Source organism: Verticillium dahliae, genomic scaffold (assembly GCF_000150675.1).
Source record: "Verticillium dahliae VdLs.17 supercont1.27 genomic scaffold, whole genome shotgun sequence".
NCBI classification, from domain to species: domain Eukaryota; kingdom Fungi; phylum Ascomycota; class Sordariomycetes; order Glomerellales; family Plectosphaerellaceae; genus Verticillium; species Verticillium dahliae.
Window position 1 is genome coordinate 409143 of NW_009276928.1, and position 2814 is coordinate 411956.

The following is a 2814-nucleotide window of genomic DNA, read 5'->3' on the forward strand; positions in this document are numbered from 1 at the left end:
TTTTTTTTTTTTTTTTTTTTTTTTTCTTTTTTTTTTTTATGAAAATAAAAAAGTTATTGTTGTAATGTCCCTTTTTTTTTTTTTTAGCTTTTTTTGGTGTAGTTTCGCTATTTTGCGAAGAAAAAGAACAGAGAAGCAAAAAAACTACCCGACGCATCCGCTAGTCAACGGTCGGGAACTACACGCGCATCGGCGCCGCCCCGCGCGCCGGACCGGCCGACGTGTCGGCGCTGCGCCGCCGGCTCGAGCAGGTGAGTCTCCAGACGGGCGCGGCGGCGGCGCCGTACGCGCCGAGCAGCGTCTACTCGACCGGCACGGGCGTTGCGGGGGAGCCGCGGGCGAGGTCGACGAGGAGGAGGGGCTCCGCGGCCGGGGACGAGTTGGCCGGTCGCCGGAACCACTTCCGCCGGCGCCTGCGTCGCGCCGGCGGACCGTGTCGGAGATCAGCGAGGCGACGGAGGGGACTGTGTTTGACATGTTCATCCGGCATCATGATGAGGTGCGGCCGGGGGACTCCATCTCCACGGTGGGCGGGAGTGGGCGTCGGGCGGGGGGGCTTGGGGGGTTGACACGGGGTGGAAGCTGAGGCGTTTTGCTTTGCGGTTGATCGAGTGCTGTTGTGCTTGGTGTGTGAGATTGTCGCTACTGGCTGGTTGACTTTGACAGTTGTTCCGATGTAGCTTGGAAACATGAGCAGGTCTCGTGCTGTAGAAATGGGAGAAAAGGGGGGGATAAGGAAAACAATTGAAAATGTCTGGGGACTTTGAGCCGCCATGCCTGACCATGGTGAGCAATATCAGGTGATCATGGTTGGTCGCATCGGTCAAGTCATAATGAGAACCTGGGCCGGCCCTTGGCCATGGCCATCAAAGTTCTTCTCCTGTAGTGTCTACATGTTCAAGCTGGTGAGTGCTGGCTATGCTCCCTGCTATTGCCTCTGCGTGAGCCCCCGAGACTCTGATGATGATGACGATAGCGACGTAGCACGTCGGCCCGCAGCTATAAACTGTCGGTCCTCTGGAATTGAGGCTAGTTTGCCAAAGGCCAAAGCGATGGATAAATCCGACAGGGGAATCCTGGTGGCTTGTTCTGGATGGAACTCCGCCCAGTGGTATAACCGCAGGAACCAACTATCGTCACGTCAATCACACAATTCGGACAATCGTCGGCCCCAAGCCAAAATGGCATGGATCGCGAATAATACCTCAGCAGCAACCACTCTTGTCACATGCGATGAAGTTCGTCAGCAGCAACCACTCTTGTCACAGCGATGAAGTTCGTCAGCAGCAACCACTCTTGTCACAGCGATGAAGTTCGTCAGCAGCAACCACTCTTGTCACAGCGATGAAATTCGTCAGCAGCAACCACTCTTGTCACATGCGATGAATTCGTCAGCTAGAAAGCCAGATGATGGCAAAGGTCGTTGTGCGTTGTGCCTCGTGCCTCGTGCCTCGTGCCGTGGTACGGCGGAGGAGCAAGGTCGGAAGGGGGCTCCGTGGCTGCCGAATCACAGGCGTTCCTCGTCGGAAGGCACCTGGCCACGGAGCCCCTGCGACGGGCCCGACGGGCCAATGACGGGCGTCACGGGCCAATGGCGGGCGTCACGACTTTTCTTGCATCGGGCCCTAACCCTAACCCTCTCCATGGCCCGTCTGCTGTCGCCCCTCGTCGGCCCCTCGTCTGCTGTAGCCCCTTGGAACCATGGAACTACGGCCCCCGCGAAACGACATCTCTACGCACTAGAGGCGACATCTCTACGCACTAGAGGCGACATCTCTACTGGACTGTGCCTTGGCTTGTCAGACACGAGTCGCTCTCCCAACCTCCGGGCCTTCTTTCATAAGAGTGCCGGACGCCCTCCATGTCACTGTTCCGAAGCACACCATCTCGACATCATCTCATCAACAGGAACTTCAGACAAAGCCCTGTAACCTTGGCATCTTCACTATTCACACCATCACTGAAGCAAGCCATCTCCAAAATGTCCTCAGATAAGGTCCCCGAGGCACCCCCGCGCAACCCACACGGCGACTTCAAAGCCGTCGAGGCCGCGCGCCCCGACTTTGACACCTCGGCCTCCTTCCACTACACCAAGACGCCGGCCCCGGGCTGGCAGTACGGCGACGGCGCCAACACGTCCTCGTCCGCCTCCCACGTCGCCATCGACCCCCACGCCGCCGGCCGCCCCGCCGGCTTCAACTACAAGTTCCTCATCTCCGCCATCACGCCGCGGCCCATCGCCTTCCTGTCGACGCGGGCCCACGACGGCAGCGAGAACCTCGCGCCCTTCAGCTACTTCAACATGATCAACCACGACCCGCCGCTCTTCAGCGTCGGCTTCTCCAGCAGCCTCGCCGCGCCCAAGGACTCGCTGCGCAACCTCGTCGACACGGAGCGCGTCGTCATCAACATCATCTCCGAGCCCTTCCTCGAGGCCGCCAACGCCACCTCCATCAACGCCCCGCACGGCCTCTCCGAGTGGCACGTCGCCGGCCTGACGCCCCTGCGCGACACGGACAACGGCGTCGCCCGCGTCGGCGAGGCCGTCGTCGCCATCGAGGGCACCCTCGTCTTCACCAAGGAGTGGGCCAGCAGGGCCACGCCCGGCAAGACGTCGGGCACCCTCGCCGTCATCGAGGGCACCAAGTTCTGGGCCCGCGCCGACGCCGTCAACGAGGAGCGCAACCTCGTCGACCCCGACGTGCTGCGGTCTGTGGGCCGCCTCGGCGGCATCACCTACAGCCGCACGCTGGCGGCCATCGAGCTGACGAGGCCCGACTTTGACCAGACGCTGGGGCGGGAGGGCTATGAGAA

The 2814-nt window shown here is 60.4% G+C and overlaps 2 protein-coding genes across 2 annotated transcripts in view; both read left to right on the forward strand.

The window, feature by feature from the left end:
* VDAG_09831 (uncharacterized protein) overlaps positions 1-586 on the forward strand; it is a gene marked incomplete at both ends in the record, with an annotated part of 1891 nt that extends 1305 nt beyond the window's left edge. The window contains one exon of the mRNA XM_009654690.1: positions 88-586. Within this exon, the coding sequence (XP_009652985.1) occupies positions 88-586 (499 nt within the window). The remainder of the gene's footprint in view (positions 1-87) is intronic.
* Positions 587-1981: 1395 nt separating this feature from the next.
* The window catches only part of VDAG_09832 (flavoprotein oxygenase), a gene marked incomplete at both ends in the record, with an annotated part of 1327 nt that continues 494 nt past the window's right edge, over positions 1982-2814 (forward strand). The window contains one exon of the mRNA XM_009654691.1: positions 1982-2709. Coding sequence (XP_009652986.1) covers positions 1982-2709 — 728 coding nt within the window. The remainder of the gene's footprint in view (positions 2710-2814) is intronic.